The 19,297-nt window shown below is 35.3% G+C and overlaps 1 protein-coding gene across 6 annotated transcripts in view; it reads left to right on the top strand.

Moving 5' to 3' along the window:
* The window catches only part of TBC1D5 (TBC1 domain family member 5), a 536,635-nt gene that overhangs the window by 441,919 nt on the left and 75,419 nt on the right, over positions 1-19,297 (top strand). For all 6 annotated transcript variants that reach the window (XM_032860919.1, XM_032860922.1, XM_032860921.1 and 3 more), the window contains one exon: positions 14,413-14,498. In XM_032860919.1, the coding sequence (XP_032716810.1) occupies positions 14,413-14,498 (86 nt within the window). The remainder of the gene's footprint in view (positions 1-14,412; positions 14,499-19,297) is intronic.

Genomic DNA, 19,297 nt, shown 5'->3' with positions numbered 1-19,297 from the left:
CCGAAGGCAGTCGCTTAACCAACTGAGCCACCCAGGCGTCCCAAGATTTCATTCTTTTTTATGGCTGAGTAGTGTTCCATTGTACATACACCACATGTTCTTTATCCACTCATCTATTGGTGGACACTAGAGCTGCTTCCGTAATTTGGCTATTTTAAATAATGCTGCAGTAAACATAGGAGTGCATTTATATTTTTTAATCATGGTTTTCTTATTCTTTGGTGAATACCCAGTAGTCGAATTACTGGATCACGTGATAATTCTATTTTAATTTTTTGAGGAACCTCCATACTCTTTTCCACAGTAGCTGCACCATTTTGCATTCCCACCAACAGTGCTTGAGGGTTTCCTTTACTCCATGTTTTCGCCAACACTTGCTATTTCTTGTATTGTTGATTTTGGCCACTCTGACAGATGTGAGGTAATAACCTCATTGTGGTTTTGATTTACATTTCCCTGATGGTGAGTGATATTGAGCACCATTTCATGTGTCTGTTGGCCATCTGGATGTCTTCACTGGAGAAATGTCAGTTCTTGTCATCTTCTGCCCATTTTTTATTTGTGGGGTTTTTGGTGTTGAGTCGTATAGGTTCTTGTGCATATTTTGAATACTAACCCCTTATCGGATATATCACTTGCAGATATCTTCTCCCATCCAGTAAGTTATCTTTTCGTTTTGTTGACTGTTTCCTTTGCTGTGCAGAAGTTGTTTTGTTGTTGTTGTTGTTTTGTTTTGTTTTTTTAGTCCCAATAGTTAAGTTTTGCTTTTATTTCTCTTGCCTTACGAGACGTAGCATGAAAAATGTTGCTGTGGTCAATGTAAGAGAAATTACTACCTGTGCTCTTTTCTAGGATATTTGTAGTTTCAGGTCTTATATTTAGGTCCTTAATCCATTTTGAGCTTACTTTTGTGTGTGCTGTAAGAAAGTGGTCCGGTTTCATTCTTCTGCATGTGGCTGTCCAGTTTTCCCAGCATCATTTGTTGAAAAGACTGTCTTTTTCCCATTGGATATTCTTGATGCTTTGTTGTAGATTAATTGACCATGTGATTGTGGATTTATTTCTGGGCTCTCAATCCTGTTCTCTTTATCTATGTGTCTGTTTTTGTGCCAATACCATACTGTTTTGATTGTATAACTTTGTAGTAGATCTTGAAATCTAGGGTTGTGGTACCTCCTGTTTTGTTCTTTATCAAGATTGCTTTGGCTATTCAGGGTCTTTTGTGGTTCCATGCGAATTTTAGGATTATTTTTCTAGTTCTATGAAAAATGCTGTTGGTGTTTTGATAGAGATTGCATTAAATCTGTAGATTGCTTTGGGCAGTATCAATATTTTAACAGTGTCTGTTCTCCCAAGTCATGAGCATGGAATATCTTTCCATTTGTATCATCTTCAATTTCTTTCATCAGTGTTTTATAGTTTTCATCTCCTTGGCTGTGTTTATTCCTAGTTTATTCTTTTTGGTACACTTGTTAAGTGGGATTGTTTTCTTAATTTTTCTTCCTGCTGCTTCATTATTGGTGTATAGAAATGCAACAGATTTCTGTAGTTTTTGTATCCTGCGACCTTACTGAATTCATTTGTCAGTTCTAGTAGCTTTTGATGGAGTCTTTAAGGTTTTCTATATATAGTATCATATCACCTCTGCAACTATTTCTTTAAAACCAGACTCTGGCAAACTCTTTGCTTTATCTAGTTCTTAAACAATCATTGAGCACATACTGTGCACTAGACACTTTGCTGGAGGCAGAGACTGCCTCTACAGTTGGTGATCTGGACAGAGGCTCAGCCCTCAGTGAGCTTATACTCTAAATGGAAGGTAGACATATATACAACTAACTACAATGTAAGACAAGATGAAATACATGCAGAATTAACTTAAAATTAGCAAGCTGTTAGAATGGAGTTATTGGAGTAAGGAGGAAATTCATAAAAGGCTTCATGTAGGAGGTAGTATTTGAACTGAGAATAAGGATTTTAAAAAGAGAATAGTGAGTAGACAAGTCTGTCCTGAGGGAACAGCTTACCTAAAGTCTAGAGATATGGGGAATGTCCATAGTTAGTTGTGAATGAAATGTAGGGCAATATAGGGGGTAATATAAGAAGTATTTTAGGGCCCAGATCATGAAAGTCCTTGAATATCATGCTAAGAAATTAGAACTTTATTCAGTTTGCATTCGAGACCTGATTCAGAATCTGAGAAAGGTAATTAAAAAAATGAAAGGCAGGCCTAAATTTTTGAAAGGTGATTTTGGTGACATTATACGTGTGGATCACTGAAGAATGAGATTAGAGACTTGGAATAGTCAAAGCAAAAATTAAGACATGTCTAAACTACAGGGAGGGTCATGGTCATACAGCAGAATGGTCTTGCCACAGGAGTCATGGAGAAGGCAGAATGATAGAACTTGCTCAGCCTAGATTTTTATGTCCTGGGTCTAAGTTGCTGTCTAAAAGGCCATCTGAAATGTTGATACCGGAGATGGAGGTTTAGGAGTTCTTATGCAGAGGGGTGATAGCGAAAAGATGAATATAAAAAGGATTGAACAGGAAGGATTGAAATTAAGGGTATGTTTACAAGGAGTTACTGCCAGATCTGTAAGATTACATGTGTGTATGTGTTTTAGTTTGTACTTAAATGCCATAGTTGGTGCCATTTAAGGCTTCTAGATGACCTTCGAGTGTCAGTCTCATCTGAATTCCCAGATCTTCAAAGGCTTGTATGGAAAGAACCAGTCCTACTAGAGGTCAAAATGATTCACTAAATAAATAAAATCTTTAAAAAAAAAAAAAAGTAAGCATAACGCTGTATGATAGACTTTTGGGAAAAGACTGACAGCTTCAGCCAAAATTGTAAAGTGTTCTGCATACTTATTTAATCTATGATATGTGTGATATGAGTGCAAAAACTAAACTGAGATATAAAAGACTTTTTATCTTTTATTCTAAGTATCATTAAAGAGATAAGTTTTATTTTTTATGTAGTGCAGAAAAGTATAAAGAAGAAATCAGAATGGTCCTGGTACATAAACTCATTGTAGAAATAACTTCCATCAATAGGCAGATGGGAATGTAGTAATATGGCACATGTTAAGGAAATTACAAAAGTATGAAAAAATACAAAGTAAAAAACAAATTCTCTATCTAGTCCTCCTCTGCCTGCATCAGTTCTTTTCTCCTTCTAGAAAAAGAAAAGAAAAACGTATGTGTATGTGTATTCATTTACCAGCATATATCATATTTCTTGATTTTAACACTAGATTAAGATATAATTTACATCGAATAAAAAATCCACTCATTAAAGCATACAACCAGCTGGTTTTTAATAATATTTATAGACAGGTACAGCCATCATCATAATCTAATTTTAGAACATTTTCATCATACCCAAAAGAACCTTTGTACCCACTAGTGGTCATTCTCCACTTTTCTTCCCCTCCCCCCATCCTACCATGGGCAACCACTGATCTAATTTCTGTTCCTATGGCTTTGCCTATTCTGGTTATTTTGTGTAAATGGAATCATACAGTAGGATATGTCTTTGGTGACTGGCTTCTTTAATTTAGCATAATGTTTTTGAGGTCTATCCATGCTGTAGCTTGTATCAATACTTTATTTTTATCACCAAATAATATTCTATTATGGATATGCCACATTCTGTTTATCCATTCATCAGCTGGTAAACACTTGGGTTGTGTCCACTCTGTAGTTACTATGAGTAGTGCTGCTGTGAACACTTCCTATGCAAATTTTTTGTGGACATATTCTTATTTCTCCTGGATATATACCTAGCAGTGGAATTCCTTGGTCCTATGGCAGCTGTACATTCAGCCTTTTAAGGAACTGCCAAACTGTTTTGCAAAGTGGTAACACCATTTTACATTCCCCAAAAAATGTATTAGGACCTATATTCTCCACATCCTTGCCAACACTTGTTATTTCTGTCTTTTTTTATTATATCCATTCTAATGGGTATCAAATGGTACCTCATTTTAGTTTTGATTTACATTCCTCTTCGGACTAATTATGTTAAACATAGTTTCATGTGTTTATGGGCCATTTGTACATATTCTTTAGAGAAATGTCTGTAATGTCCCTAATGTCTCTGAAAATGCCCATTTTTAATTGTGTTGTCATTTTATTATTGAGTTATAAGAGTTCTTTATATATTCTTGTTAGAAGACTCTTACCTGATACCTGATTTGCAGGTATTTTCTCTCATCTGTGTGTCTTTTTACTCTGAACGGTATCCTTTAAAACACAAATGTTTTTAATGTTGGTGAAGTCCAACTTTTCAATCTTCTCTTTTATCACTTTGAGCTTTGGTGTCATTGCTAAGAAATCATTGCCTAACCCAGGATCACAAAGAATTTTTACTCCAGTGTTTTCTTCTAAGAGTTTGATAGTTTTAGCTCTTACGTTTAGGTCTGTGATCTACTTTGAATCAATTCTGTGTGTGATGTATGGTAAGGGTCCATATTTATTCTTTTGCACATGGATATCCAGTTGTATTTTTGGAAAAGACTAATCTATCGCCTCTGAAATTGTCATATCCCTTTTCCAAAGTTAGCTAATCATAAATGTGAGGGTTTATTTCTGGAGTCTCACTTGTATTCCATTGATCTATATGTCTGTCCTTAGTGGTAGTACCACACTATCTTGATTACTATAGCTTTGTAATAAGTTTTGAAATCAGAAATTATGAGTCCATGTACTCTGTCTTTTTCAAGATAATTTTAGCTATTCTGAGTCACTTGCATTCCCGTGTAAATTTTAAGATCATCTCATCAATTTCTGCAAACTATTTCTGTAAAAAAAAAAAATACATTGAAAGAATTATACTTTGCTTTTCTGTACTTTTTTCCCCCTTTCATCTAATAAGTAAGTCATCTCTCTTGAGGGCATTCTCAATGCAGTCTCCCAGGAAATAAGAGCTCTGTACTTCCACAGAGAATAACTACTGGAGAAGAAATGGCCTCCAAAGATTTCGTATAAACTAGATGGGGTGATTACTTAAGCCTTTCTCATTCTACTTGCTAAATCACTACAAAGTATCCAGCTCTATTTCATCTCACTGATTCAAAGTTCCAACCAGGGGGATCTTGGACCCCAGCTAACTGATTTGATTCTTTGGAAAGAATTACCTCTTAAAAGAGTTATTTTCTTAGAGCATTTGACTGACTATAGACTAAAAGAAAGATCAGCTACCTCCAAAAAAAGTGGTGAATGGACAACCCCAGTTATGAAGCATCCCTCTACAAATCTGGATGCCATCAGTTGTTCCACACCAGTAGGGAAATCAGAGAAGTTAGCCCAGAATGAGTGGTCTCTCCAGAAGTAGACAGCTTGCTTCTCTGTCATGGAGCGCTTCCCCATCATCCTCACCCTCACCCCCCATGTAACCTCATTTCTCATTCATGCAGATAAGGTACAGGATGCTACCCAGGGCAAACCTGTACTTCTAAAGATCCCTACTTCTAAATGCTGTTTCTCTCCACGTTTGGCACTCCTCTGGTGCTACAGGTATACCAGTTGTTAAGAGACTGAGGTACGTTAATGTCAGTAGTTAAGGAAATGCAGCATCTGAAGGATTAAAGCCTGGCACAGCAGGAGCTGTCCAGAGCTGCCCGTGCTGTTGTGGTTGTTTTATATCTGACTATTACCTCTGTCCACATCTCTGCAGTAAAAAGGTTAATAAACTAATCCAGTGGTATCTGGATTAGTATTAGGACTCTGCGTCCCTAGATGAAAGCTGTTATCCATAGCCACCTTTCAAGTTTCTGAGAAAAGCCCCCAAATGGTCTGTGAGTGGAATTCAGGGAGTTCTGAGAACTTAGATGGGAAAAATGTACATCTTTATCTTCACTAAGCTCTTACGAAAATTTAGTATTTTCTTCAAGGAGGGATGAAGATGACAAACTGCAGTAGTATTGACAGCACCTCAGACATTTTCACTAATAGCAATCACAGATATTCTATATCACATTACAGTTGATGAAGATATCTTGAAATACCATTTACATTCATCGCTACTTCTAAATTATAGAAATGATTAGACCAGTCACTATATCTTATTTAATACATTAATATAAAAGTACATTTCACTATGTTATAAATTTGTTCAATATTTTGATTACAGCATTTCAGCATAATTGGTTTGCTTTGTAACCCTATTTATTTTATTTTATACATTTGAAAATATTATTCTGAAAAGGAGCCCAAAGTCATCACCGGAAAGCAAATCAGTCCACGGCACAAAAGAGATCAGAACCCCAAGTATAGACTGTTCTGTGAGTGGCGTGCAGTTGACATGCCAGTTATTATCAATGGATATTTGAAGGGGCTGTGGTTTTAAGACTGACCTGTAATCCAGAGTTACTGGTTAAAAAGAGAATGTTTTATGACACTGTCTACTCTTAAGAGAAATTTGTACCTGCATCTGGTTTTCTTTTTTTATGATACATGAAATCTTGAACAAAATAAGAAAGGCAAGAGTCCATCTATAGGGACTTTTTAAGTGGCCTAATTTGACACACTTTCTTAAGTAGAGATTGGTCTCACTCAGGAACACATAACTAATCTGTTATTTCTGGTTGTTTTCTGATTTCCTTCTTCATATAGACATTTTAAAGTTCATTACTGATACTTCATTGTTATGTTAGAAAGCATAAAAAAATATAGTATAAGTGAATGACCTTTGTAAGAGTAGATTTATATAATAAATGAATTTAATTTCTAGAAATTTTATCACTGAAATTACTCCCCAAACTGCATGAGAATTGTGGCTGTGCGAGTCTTCCTTTTACCAGGCCTCAGTGTGCAGGATCTTAGCTTTTGTTCTCTTGGCAATTGCAAAGCAGGTAATGAAAAGGAAGAAGATAGAGAAAAGAAGATGGGAGCAACATTTCTCAAACCAGGGTTCTCATTCCCATAGGGTCACCTAGGCGTGTTCTTTGGGATTCAAAAGCCCAGTTTTGAATTGCTTCTATTTTGCTGATACATTGTTTAAACTTATTTTAACATTTTAAAGATAAAAATTTACAATGATAATTTTCATATCAAAGATTTTAGCTTGAAGTCCCAAATTGAAATATTAGGAATATTTTTTGAGAATGCCTCTTTCCTTTTTCCTTTGTATCATTGAAGATTGGGGACCACTCTTGGGCAAAGACAAACGGGTTTCCATATTTCTTTAAACCACTCAAGTAACATTTCTCCCCCATCCTGCTCACATTTAAGGAGGGGAAAAAGGTGAAGAGCTCAGTACTACTGAAAAGAGCTAACCAAAAGGAATGTTTTGAGGCCCAGTATTAGTAACAGAGAAAACATGTAGACCTAAACAACTTTGCGTGTGTGTGTGTGTGTGTGTGTGTGTGTGTGTATTGGGGGGCATGTTAATCTGGCATCTTCCTACATGCTAAATTCAAAAATGTAAATATATTTTAAAAAAGGAAAAAAATTTATTTCTCTTTTGGTGTCTATTTATTGTGTGAAGCTACAGTCGAGCATAACGCACAGGTGGTTTAAAATGCTTCTCTGCCATCTGAGATCTCGGCTTGCCAGGGTATAGATGGGGATGTCACTTTAGGGAATTGGGCTTATTCAGTATGTAAAATGAGGCTGGCATGGGTTCAGAGGTTTTGTCTGTGTCTTTATCCAATTAATGATTTTTTGCTTCCTTTTTTTTTTAACTTTTTTAAGGGCTTTTAAATTTTCTCTTTAAGTTTTAATCTGTAGATGCATAGAGTATAATTGCCTAAATATTTCTGTCAATTGCACTAAGATTCTTAATGCCTCATATTCTATATACATATATATATGTCGCACCAAAATACATCAGAATTATTAGTATATAAACCAGAGGTCATTTTAATACTGGTACTGGAATAGTACTCTAATTTGCAACCTTGTTACAAAGATTTATTTTTTTCTCTATGTTAACTCGATGAATGCATTGTATCTACGTTTTGGATTTGTAATATTGCACAACAATCAAACTAGATTTATTTTTCCAAATCTGTTGTTTTGTGAGTTTATTTTATACTAAGTATTTGACATTTAATTCATGGTATGGGTTGTTTTAAAGAATAAAGGAAAAATGGTTTAAATACAGAAGGCATAGCTCAATATACTATTTTTATAGTTATGTGTAGTAAAATGAGTATTGTCTCAACAAGTTATATAAAAAGAAAATGAACTCTCAGATAAATGATGAGCAAGGAAATAAGATAACAAGTCTAGGTTTGACAGCAATATCCAGCTAATACCACTTATTTTATTTTTATATATTTTTTTCTTAAATGGGAATTTTGTGAGCATTTAGGATTTTAATGTCTGCCTTTTTGATCCACTATGTTACTCTATCTAATTTTAATGAAGAGGGCAGTATGTGGCAATAAGAAACAAAAATAGTGAGACCTTTGTGGACCCTCTAGCAATCAGTGAATATCAGATCACAAATTTCCCCAGCTTTAATTACAGGCAAAAGAAAAGACAAAATTAGCATTTTAATATAGAAATATCTTAGGCTTTAGGAGAATTATGATAAATCTAATGTTGCCTAGTGAACCAAAGAGGGGATATTACAACAAACTGTCTCCTTAGGAATATTTGTTTAAATAAAGGCAACAATACTTCATCCTTATCTTTTTTTGGATAATTATCGCTATTTCAGGCTGTTCTTTGTTCCAGGTTTAAAATACCTTTAGTTTAAAAAAAAAAAAAGTAATTGGCAGTGTTTGTTTTCTATAAAACTACAAGAAGGAAAGAATTCTGTTTGCTTGGCACTAACAAGATAATTTTAGGGCGAGTTTTTGCTCTACAGCCCCAGCTCACTGGCATCATGGCACCCCCACACTTGGATGCATGTGGGTTCTCTCGTTTCACTTACAGCATATTAAACTCACTCCTCTTCCATGGCGGAGGTTTGCCCACCTGTCTCCCCTAAAACACCTGCAACATATGTTTGCATAACCCCGTAATGCTTTGCCTTTGGGGTCCTAAGAAATTCCCCTAGAGCTTTTTGCTTATAAACAGCTGAGCAATTCGTTTTTCTAATGACGGTTGCTTTTCCCCCAGCATTGAGGCAATAACATATTCACTAAAATAAGAGTCTCATTTTTCATCAAAGAGAAATGTTCGACATATTTTTACAGTGCTGCTTCTCCTTCTGAGCCTTATTTTTTCCCCTTTTCTAATCTGGCATGCGAAAAATTAAGAGTTGGTAGCAAGATAATAGGGAAATGAAAACTAAGCAATTCTTCATTTGTCAAATATTTTCTTTTCTTCATGCCAAACATGCATTATATTGTAAACAATCTTTTCTGTTAAACAAGTGCTACAAGAACTTTATCAGTTTAAGGTAAAATTGTGATCAATAAACTATACAAGTGATAATTGGACATATTGCAGGAAATCGCTTTAATTATTATAACCTCATAAGCTGGCAAGCAAATGTGCATTAATATGATTTTACAGGTTTTTAAAATTTATAAAAATACATGGACTCTATTCCTAGGAGTAAAACAGTCTTTCTTCCCACAGAGAAGCTCCAATATACATGAAATATTTTCCTAAATATGTGTTTTTGCTTTTAAAAAAATGTAATGGTCGATAAATATCTACTCTAAATTTGTATATGTTCTTCAAAAGCATTACTTTCTCTACGTATAGTTTATCATGGATTTTAAGCTGACAGACTATCAGCTTTGCTCACAAATGCCTGTTTGTCAGTGTTATCAGGAGATAATCACAGCTTCCGTTTCATTGAGTTTTTATCAAGTGCCCGGCACCATACTGCGCACCTCATGCTCCTTACCACAAGTTTTCAACGAGGAAACTAGAGCTAGGGGTGTAACTGACATGGCACAAGGGCTCAGCTAGTGGTGGGTGGAGCAGCGACCCTCACCAACTCCTGATCCCTTGCCTCGCCTGCCAGCAGCAGATGTCTGATGTTTCCCCTAGTCCCTTTGTTTTTAACATGTAACTTTAACTCCTCCTGGTACATTCATAAATTAGAGAAGGGGTCAGTGGAGTCACAGGGAATTGCTTTTCTTTAAAGGAGATAGTCACCTTCAAGTGAGGGTAAGTTTAGTTCAGGGATCAATCTAGAAAGTACTATTTGTAATGACCTTTGTTGGATGAGTTTGATATCCCCAGGCTAAGAACAAGGAAAACTGCCACGTACCATATTGTACTGAATTATTCCTATAGTATCTTACAGTTAGTTGTACTTAGTGTGTGTTAACATTTAAATTTTTGTATATTAGCACACAAAGTGAGCTTAAAATACTGAAATATTATGATGCAGATAAAGGGTTCGGGGGCGGGAGGTGATAGGCTGATCTATGATCTCCACATAGAGGAGAGCAGAGGGGAGGTGGCCACCATCAGAAGTCACACTCCGTAAGGGAGAGGGTGTTTTCTTTTTTTTTTTAACCTGCAGTTACATTAAGGAGTGGCTTTCTAGCATGTAACAGAGACCTTAGAAGTGTTGAACGTAAATTGCAGTGGAGAGCTTAAATAGGTTTCAGTCACTACAGTGTAAGATCACCCTTACAGTGATCGCTGTCATTTAAGTACTGTTTAAAAACTGATTTGTCATCATGCCAAATTAACAAAAGCATTTTTGGAAATTCAGAAACACAGCATGGGTTGGGTTGGGTTGGGTTTGGTCTCCCCATATACTTCCTTCTAGGATGCTTGTTTCTGCTTCTGGAAGTCATTTTGTCCACAAGGCTTTAAGATGCCTCCCAAAAATCCAGCCTGTCTATGCCATGGGTGGGATTTTCAACATTCTCTTTATATTGAAATAAAATAAAATATTGAAGAGAAAGCTTTAAGAAAAGCTCTAAAGGCTTGTTAACAGAGGAGAATTTGGTGGCTGGTACTGGTATTTAGCTGCAAGCTTATAGAAGATGTATCTCGAGTCCATCTGGGTTGGTCTAGGAGAGGCATGGTAAACTCAGGGTGAACTGAATCTGTAATTTCTGCATCTTCATGTATAATTATCTAGACTTCCCACATCGTGGAACAAAATTGGTATTTCTCTGTACACAGACCAGTGTCAGTTACGATCACCATTTTGTTGTCTTTCTTCCAAAGAAAAATTCACCAAAACAAGAGATTTGTTTTGGTTTATGTTTTTAGTGCACATTGGTTTGGAAAAGCTTCTAATAGTCAAAATCCTATCTGTGTAAAAATGGATTTAAAATAATTAGTAATCGTTCCAGTCCATGCAAAGACATACTATTAAAACTATTGATATCCCTGTCCTACATGATGAAAAATTACAGCTCTCATGGAGTCTGGTCTCTCTTACATTACATTGTTTTATATATGTAGAATTCTACTGGCTCATATTTTAGAGGAAATTCCAGATCTTTCAAAATTAAAAATCACAACTGTTACATTTCTATGAAAATTTTATTAGGATAAAAATCCCTTTAAATAAGAAAACCAAGTATCTCTTTACTTTTAAAATATTTCAGTTGTGTTAAGTTAGAATTATACTCATTTAATCTCATGCCCCTAAGGAAACCATTGTTATCATTTTAGTACATAGCTGCGTGAATGGACATTGTTAAAAAATTCTTGACTTCTTAAAACCCTATTCAGAAAACTAACTTAGGTAAAAGAGAATTATAGGCAAATGAAGAGCTGTTAGGACTGAATCTTAACGTATCAAAGTATATCTGCCCTTTTATTGCTCATGTCTATACATGTTGTTTTTACAGCCATGCATTGGTTTATGTACATGTCAGACATTTAGTTCTGTGCTGTCTATTACAGTAGCCACAAGCCACATGTGGCTGTGGAGCACTCGAAGTGTGGCTAATCCAAAGTGAAATGTGCTGTAGGTGTAATATATGCAGTGGATTTCAAAGACTGTACAAAAGGAAGAATGTAAAATATCTCAAGGAATTTTATATTGATTACATGTTACAGTGACAAATTTTAGATATACTGAATCAAAATATTATATTTAATTAAACTTGTTTCTGTCTTTTTTTAATGTGCTTGCTAGAAAATTTTAAATCACATTTAAAGCTTGCGTTTGTGACCCATGTCATATTTCAGTTGGACAGTGCTAGTCTAGATCATCTCTATGTGTACATAGTTATGTTTTAGTAATAGCATCATCTTCTCAGAAAATCCTATTGAATAACTTTTAACTTTAACCTCTGATTTTATTTTCTTACATTTCAAATGCTGTTTTTCCAACATCATCTTTTGATTTTTTTTTTTTTATCCCAATACAGCAATACTTTAAACTGCCTCTCCCTTTGATACTAGTAAGTCTCCTAGGAATTTAAATCAGCCTCTGTGAAAGCAATACTTGAGCCTCATTCATATGTTCAAGTTAGATCATTATTCCTAATAATGGGTTTAAGTGCTTAGATAGATCAGCACTTCGTGTCTTGAATTGCTTGTCATTTCTTTATAAAGATGTTTCAAGAAATTGCTCCATGCAATCCCTTATTTCATTGTTTTCTAGAAAAAAGTAACATAATCTTTTATTAGTTTGTTGCGAATCTGAAGAAAAGCCTTTTAAATATTAGCAAAAACAAAATGTATTTCCAGGTAGTGAGAATAAAGAGCAAAATTAGTCACGAATGATAGTCCTGCGGAAGTTAATTTTTTAAATAAATCATGAACGTGCTGGCAGACTGCCAGTGGCTTTCACCTCTATTTTATTTTCCCATTCTACTCGGGTCCAGGTTGTCATCAGCTACCACGAGGAAACCCGTGTAATTCCTAGAGAGAGAAAAGTTGCACTGTTAGACTTAATAGTACGGTAGTCATGGAAGCATCGGTTATCTTCATCAAGGCCATTCAGATTTGATTATTGTAGAACTGTGTTGAATACCAAACCAGAGGAGTAGTAGCTGGAGCTAAATCAAGGGATTGTCATTTTTGTCAGATGATTAGGGCTGACTTGGAAGAGATATGAAAGGGTTGAGCTGTGTAAATATTCTCTTTTCAGCAGAAAAAGAAAAGGTCCATCATGGCCATTAAGATGCAGCTTGTTAGCTTGATGAATTTCAAACTATTTAACCTTAGCAATTATATACCCCCTGCATACATACAAGTATATCAGTGCCTTGGGATTATTATGGCTCCAAGGATTGATATCAAAGCATATTGGTAATTTTCTATGAAGATAAAATGCAGCCTTTCTATGTCTAGGTAGATCTCTCAAAGAACAGGGCATGCTCTAATTCAAAGTCCTAGTTATTAATTTGAATTATAAGTTCAGGTAAACACTGGAACACATTTATATATAAGTTTCGTAAAACTTTTTAATGAAAAATGTATGTAGTTTAACATTTTTAGAGATGGTATTCGTTTAAGCTGTGATATTAACATACTTACTTTTATAAAGTAGAATTGGCTTAATTTTTATTTGCCTATGAGGTACTTGACACATTTAAATAGTAGACAGAGTAAGTGATAATAACATATTAGATAGAGACCCTGACCTCATGATCTCAGGACATTTCTATAATGTTTATGAATAAGTATCAAATGCAAGAAAGGCCAGCATATTGCTGTTTTTATGTGCATTGGTCAGTTTGCTTTTGCATTTGATGGCACCCTGCTAATATTTTCACTACCTGGGTACTGATTAAACTCGTATATAAGAATAGATGACATAGAAATTTCTAACTTTAAAAGAACTACTCAATTCTAAAATAACAGATTCATTTTTGGAGAAGGACTTGGTGTGCCATCTAGTGGGCATATTTGGCATTCTGGTTATCCAAAACTGACAGGGATTTTTACTCTCCTTCCAAAATGCAGCTTTCTTAACACTTCGTATCTCTCAGGCCTTAAGGGTAGACTGTGCTTGTGTTACATCTCGTGTAATTTTTCAGTTTTGTCAGAATTTGATTTTACTGTATTTTGCAAAGTCATATTAAAAGCAATCAAAATGATCAGAAATAAATCACTTATCTTGAGCACTTGGAAATGTGAATTTATATAGACTATAGAATATAATTCTGTAGTCTATGTAGAATATAGAATATACACTTATCTTAAGTACTTGGAAACGTGAATTATAGAATATAGAATTGTTGAATCATTATATTGTACACCTGAAACTAATACAACACTCTGTAGTATTAAGTGTACTTGGGAAAAAAAAAAATCTAATGACAGGAATAAATCTATGTAAATTTTGAGACAGGTAAAAGTAAAAGATAAAAAATAATTTCATTGTTTAATCAGGACTAAGATCATTTAAGGTAAAACTTCAACTATGAAAGCAAAACCCAAGCACACTAATTATTGAACTTCATTATTATATGTATTTTTTCTGAAAGAATATAAAAACAATTGTTTTTGTCCTTGTATGTGTTAATGTGTAATTTAAATAGCTTTTTACATTAAAATTTTTCTTTTCTATAGAGAAATCCAAGACCAGTGACTTACCAATTCCATCCAAATTTAGATTATTACAAAGCACGTGGAGCAGACCTCATGAATAAAAGCCGGTAAGTCCTCTTTCTTGAATGATGAAAGTTATGAGCCACAAAGATGTTCTCTGAGATGGTCAGGAATTTTTACACATTTGCTGACAATAAATTTATGGATTTTAGCATATCGGTGGTTAATGCATGCAATGACATCTCTACTAAATATCTGAGTTTTTTTTAAGGCATGAGAAAATGCATACATTGCTGTCAGTGGTAAGAAGAAAAAGTAGAGTATTTGTTATAATTTGAAGTTAGACAACTTCATTTTTCTAACACTAATAAACCTGAATAAATTGTGCCTACTTGTATAATGTCTTTCTAGATCCTTGCTGTTGATTGAAAAGAGGCAGTTCTATAATATATTTTTAAATTATTTCAGTAACAAAATTAAAATTGGGTTTCCCAACTGTCTTTAGAGCTACACAATAAGCTTATAAATGCATCTTGTGTGTGCATTTGTGATTATATACATAGAAATTTTAAGGGTCACTGTAGGAATAAAAAAACATTAAAATTCTACTTTTAAAAGAAATTAACATTGGCATAAGGGGTTGATGAGCAGTTTTGTTCTTTCATAATACTGTACTCAGATGTCTCAAGAGTTAACTTGTCAAACCAGAACCATCTCAAATTAGAATGTAATTTCAAAGTTTACGCTGGAAGAATAAAATGTTAGTAATGATAAATGCTGCCAAGTTGTCCGAATTTTTTTTCCTTAAGCATTTTGCCTGTATGCTAGCTTTTCTTCAGTAGGATTCCAGCAGCCTAAATATACATTTATGGAGTACATACATACTATGTGTTCTGCTCTTACTTGGAGAGTTAAAAAGAAGTCCTAATTCTTGCCACATCGAAACTCATAGTCTGGAGGGTGAGAAGTTTACAAGAGAGTGGCTAAATTTAAACTTGTGTCTTGAACCCTGTTTTAGTGTAATACGATTTTTAAGTGACCCATCCTTGATGGAAATCCATCACATTTTAATGTGCTGTGTCATTGTGATACCGGCTCTATGGCCAATGAGGCTTCTCTGAAGCTCTTCGGTTTGTTCATTTCATCAGATTCTTGTTTCACTAATGAAAGGATCTTCTCCTTAGTCACTTTGTTCATTTAATTGAACAAATTTTTATTGCATGCAAGATTTTCTTTCCTGAGTGAACAAACCAGATAAAACTCCTGCCCTCAGGAATCTTACAGGGTAGACACTCGTATTTCTATTCTACTCTATCATGTCAAATATTTAGTTTAAGTATGTTTAAAAGAACACAGTATTTTTAGGTACTTTCTTTATACGAGATCTTTCTAGCTAGAATCCCTTCTTCGCTCCCCTACTCTCCCCAACCCCAGCACCATTTTAGTTTTCACGTAACAGCCAAATAACTCTCAGTTGACAACAGAGTCTGTCACACCCCAACATAAATGCCTCCAAAGGCTACTTGAAGTGTTGACATGTTCTTCCTGGGTCCATTTTCTATCTCTGTGACCTTCACTCCTTCCACTGTCCCCTTCTCTTAATTTATGCTTGCACTTGCTCTTCCCTGTTCCTGGAGCAACCTTCTTTCCCTCTTTTCTTTCTTCTGCATGATTTAGAGCTCAGCCCAAAGGTCACCTCACAGAGGCCCCTTGGACCTTCCTCTTGTTTTTTTCTCTTCTGCTCACTCTTTAATTCGTTGCCCAGTCTTACTTTCATAGTGTTCATTACTCACTGAAGTTACAGACTTCCTTTATGTGTGTCATCTGACTCCCCAATTTCCCCACCAAAATCTAAGCCTTTGACAGATGGCACGTTATCTTACCGCTTGAGAGCACTGAGGATAATGGCTGGCATGGGGAAGTTACTCAACAAAAAAAGTGTGTATACATGTTATCTTTTTACATTTTTCAATGTCTACTTTTTTTTTTTCCAAAAAAGGAAATGGGTTATACCCTTTCCTTTCTACCCTTCATATTTTATCTTTCTTCTATTTAGCCTTCCGTCTTTGCATTTTTCTTCTCAAAACGTTGGTTCTGTTTTAGCAGTTCCTTATACACACATTGCAATTCTTATACATAGTATCATTGTGATGATTGGAAGGAAGGTTTTTCACCAGCTCCGTTGTACTTTCAGACTGAACCAAATGGAAGGTATATGTGAAGAACTGAACCAAATTGAACCAAATGAAAGGTATATGTGAAAACATACCACAGACCAGTGAGAGAGTTAGTAAATGATGTTGGGAAGCCTGACAAATCTTTTGAAAGAATATCAACTTATAACATTATCATACACCAAAACAAATTCCAACTGAATCAAAGTACACTCAAGCAAAAGTAGAAATAAAATGCAAGTGTCTGTCTGATCTCTGGTTATTAGAAGACTTTTTAACCTTAAAAATAAGGGGAAAAATCACGAAGGGAATGGTACATTTTACTACACAACTATTTTTAAGTAGATATGTCAAAAATAAAATAAACTGATTCAAAAAGCAATTTTTTTCCAGTTGGAAAATTGGAAACATTTATGTAGTGTAAGTAACTGACAAACTAGTATCATTAATGTATACAGAACTTATGCAGTTCAGTAAGAAACATGAGATCCTATCTCATTGGCCATTCCATCTCATGCCGTGCTCTGTTGGATCCTCCTTTTCTGCTTATAAATTTTAGAACACCCCCCAGACTTCCTTTCTTCACTGTACTCATTCCCTAGATGAGCTCAGTCCAGGTTCATGGCTTTAAATACCATTTATGACTGAAGGGTCCTTAATTTACATCTTTAATAAGACCTCTTCCTTTGAACTCCAGACTCTTGTGTTCTACTGTTTACTCAGTATTTCCTCTGGGATGTCTCACATGTATCTTGAATTTAATACTTTCCAAACTAGACTCTTGATTGTACCTCCTCAAACTGTTATTCCCCTGTGTTTCGCTATTACAATAAATAGCCAATCCAGTTGATCAAACCTTAGAATTGCCCTTGAATTGTTCTCTCTTACATCACACATCAAGACCATCAGCAAATCCTCTTCAAAATATATCCTGAAAGAAATCACCTTTCCCTGTGTACTCCTAATACCAAGTCACCACTAGTCTCTTAACTGATCTTTTTACTTTCTCACTTCTTTATAGACCTTTTCCATATAGCAGCCGGATATATGTAAGTCAGATCCTATCACTCTACTACCCAGAACCATTCAATTAATGACCTGCAGGGTAAGCCCTACGTGATCTGGCCTCCAATCTTTCCAACCCCATTTGCTACCACCATTCTTCCTCTTTCTCACTGAACTCCAGCCACACTGGCCTGCTTACTATTCCTCAAGCAAACAAACATGTTCCCACTTCCGGAGCTTTGAGCTTGCTTTGTGCTCTGTGCCTGGATTCTTCCTCAAGGATCCACATGGCACATTACTCTGTGTTCAAATATCATCTCTTCAAAGAACCTCTCTTTGACTACCCTATCTAAAATAATGGACCCCTTTACTCTGTCTCTTTACTTTGTTGTTATTTTTGTTTTTGTGTTTTTTAGCAATTCTTATTACCTGAAGTGGTTAAAAAAAATGATTGGGGTTTTTTATTGTTTTTATAGTTTGTTTCTTGCACTGAAATGTGAACTGTCTTGTTAACTGTTAATACCCCAGCACCTAACATAGTGTCTAGAAGACAGTAGACACTACTAAAAGAATTTCAAACAGCAAATAAACATTTAAAAGGCTACTCAACCTCATAATTAGTCATAGAAATGCAAATTAAAATACCAATGAAGTATCATTTTCACCTTTCATATTAGAAAATTAAAAATAAATGAGCCAGAGATGAATTAGTCCCAGAGATCTACTGTATAGTGCCTATAGGTAATAATAATATATTAATTAATATATATTAAACATTTTCTAAGAGGGTAGATCTTATTTTAAGTGTTTTTATCACAAAAAGTAAAACAATGAGCAATAATAGTAAAGAGGGAGAGTGAAAACTTTTGGAGGTGATATGTTAATGGCATAGATGGTGGTGATGGTTTTACATGTGTTTACTTATCTCCATACTCATCAGGTTGTACACATTAAATATGTACAGCTGTTTGTATGTCAGTTATACCTCAAGAAAGTGATTTAGAATGAATGAATGAGTGAGTGAGTGAGTGAGTGAGTGAGTGAATGAATGAGTAAGCTAGCACTGGTGAAGGTACATGAATACCCTTAGTCACCAATTGAAGCATAAATTAAGACAAACTTGATAACCTTTTTTTTAAAGATTTTATTTATTTGAGAGGGAGATCACAAGCAGGAGGGAAGGGTAGAGGGAGAAGCAGACTCCCCACTGAGCAGGGAACCTGCTGTGGGGCTCCATCCCAGGACCCCAGATGATGACCTGAGCAGAAGGCAGATACCTAACCGACTGAGCCACCCAGGGGCCCCAAACTTGATAATCTTGCTGAAGAATTCTTCCAGTTCTTTATAACCACCAGGTAATTCCCTGGAGGTTTGCTTATCCATGATCAAAAACCACTGTAGCTGTGAAACCACTGGTAAAGTCCTCATTTCCTTATTTAAGACCCAAGATCTTATCTGGGTCTTTTATCTGGCTTTTATCTGGCTGAGCCCTTCAGCGATAATTAACCTTGCAACTACTTTCTTAGCTGTTTAGAGGCTCTTAAAGAGTTAATGCCTTGGGGCTGTCATGAAGCAGCAAGAGAGGGAGTGGGAATGATTGGGGGGGCATATGCATGCAGGAACCCCCAGAAGTGATCAATAAATAGAAAACAGACAGGAGACAGGCAGACACCTGAAAAGCAGGGAACTAATACCTGCTATATCTATGGCAGTGGACTTCTATTTGT

Source organism: Lontra canadensis, unplaced genomic scaffold (genome assembly GCF_010015895.1).
Source record: "Lontra canadensis isolate GAN:19392208 unplaced genomic scaffold, GSC_riverotter_1.0 scaffold20, whole genome shotgun sequence".
Classification (NCBI taxonomy): Eukaryota; Metazoa; Chordata; class Mammalia; order Carnivora; family Mustelidae; genus Lontra; species Lontra canadensis.
Note: the sequence above shows the minus strand (reverse complement) of the source record. Positions and strands in the feature narration are given on the sequence as shown.